General features: G+C 41.3%; 1 protein-coding gene across 1 annotated transcript; it reads left to right on the top strand.

Annotated features, from left to right (window-relative positions):
* Window positions 1-211: 211 nt before the first annotated feature.
* LOC106324215 lies at window positions 212-1,106 on the top strand. The gene is made up of 3 exons (XM_013762225.1): window positions 212-327; window positions 439-514; window positions 642-1,106. Exons 1-3 carry the CDS (start codon window positions 212-214, stop codon window positions 1,104-1,106), a joined length of 657 nt encoding a protein of 218 aa, XP_013617679.1.
* Window positions 1,107-1,208: the final 102 nt, after the last annotated feature.

Below are 1,208 nucleotides of genomic sequence, written 5' to 3'. Positions count from 1 at the left end.
TTTTTTACGCAACGAAAATTTCTGATTCCTGACGACGAGGGTCTTGCGATAATCTCGGATAGGCCAAACTCGATAGGGAAATCAATTAGAAATGTGTATCCGTTAGCTGCTCGGGGGAATATGCACCTACCATTTATATAAGAACATATTGGGACAGTACAAAGGAAAAGATGCATTTCGTCTGGTGAAGAAAGCGGCGAGATGTTTTAGGATGTCTGAGTTTACTGCGATTTTCGAGAAGATTAAAGGGATTAATCCTGCACTCCACGGCTACCTCCAAAGAGCTGATGTCCGACTGTGGACGCACGTTCATTTCCCGGGCGAGAGGTACAATTTGATGACTACAAACATAGCGGAATCAATGAACAGAGCATTGTCGAATTCTAGAGGTCTAAACATTGTTCTAATATTAGAATCAATACGGGTTATGATGACCAGATGGTTTCCTGAACGGAGAGAGGACGCCAGATCGCAGCCAACAACGCTTACGCGTGGTGTCGAGAAACTACTATATGTAAGTCAGGCGTAACAGTAAAAATAAGTATGTCTTTAAAATTCTTAAGTCAGCCTTTGTAGTTCTTAAATATGCCGTAGTATGTAATAAGTCAGTCGTTTCATATTTATTCTTTTTTTGTTAATAGGATCGTGTAACTGCCGCCAGAGATTTGACGGTCCAAAGGATTGATGATCATCACACTGAAGTTAAATATGGATCTTCTAGCGAGTCTTTGAATGTTGTTAATTTGGTAGAGCGAAAGGGCACATGTCGGCGTTTCGAACGCGAGAAATTACCATGTGTACCCGCAATCGCAGCTGCGGAGTACAACAATGTTTGTCGTATATCCCTGTGCAGTCCTTACTATAACAGTGCATATTTGGTGAGCACATACACTGAATCGGTCATGCCGGCTGACTCCGCGCAACCTGTTCCAGAAATCGTGGCTAACCAACCGTGCTTGCCCCCGTCTATTCGTCAACAATCAGGAAGACCTAAGAAAAATAGGATGAAATCTGCTTTAGAAGTTGCACTTCAAAAAAACGTCTTAGGAAAGAACACACATGTTCTCGATGTAGACAGAGTGGACATAATGCGAAAACTTGTCTGATGTAAGCAAGTGTTGTAGAGATTTTCATGTTTTTGTATTACGATTGGGTTTTTGTTTTAATGTTTTTTGGTATTACGGCTGGATTAGGGATTTTCATGTTTT

Source organism: Brassica oleracea, chromosome C2 (genome assembly GCF_000695525.1).
Source record: "Brassica oleracea var. oleracea cultivar TO1000 chromosome C2, BOL, whole genome shotgun sequence".
Classification (NCBI taxonomy): domain Eukaryota; kingdom Viridiplantae; phylum Streptophyta; class Magnoliopsida; order Brassicales; family Brassicaceae; genus Brassica; species Brassica oleracea.
The sequence above is the reverse complement of the archived record's forward strand: the minus strand, read 5'-3'. Positions and strand labels throughout refer to the sequence as shown.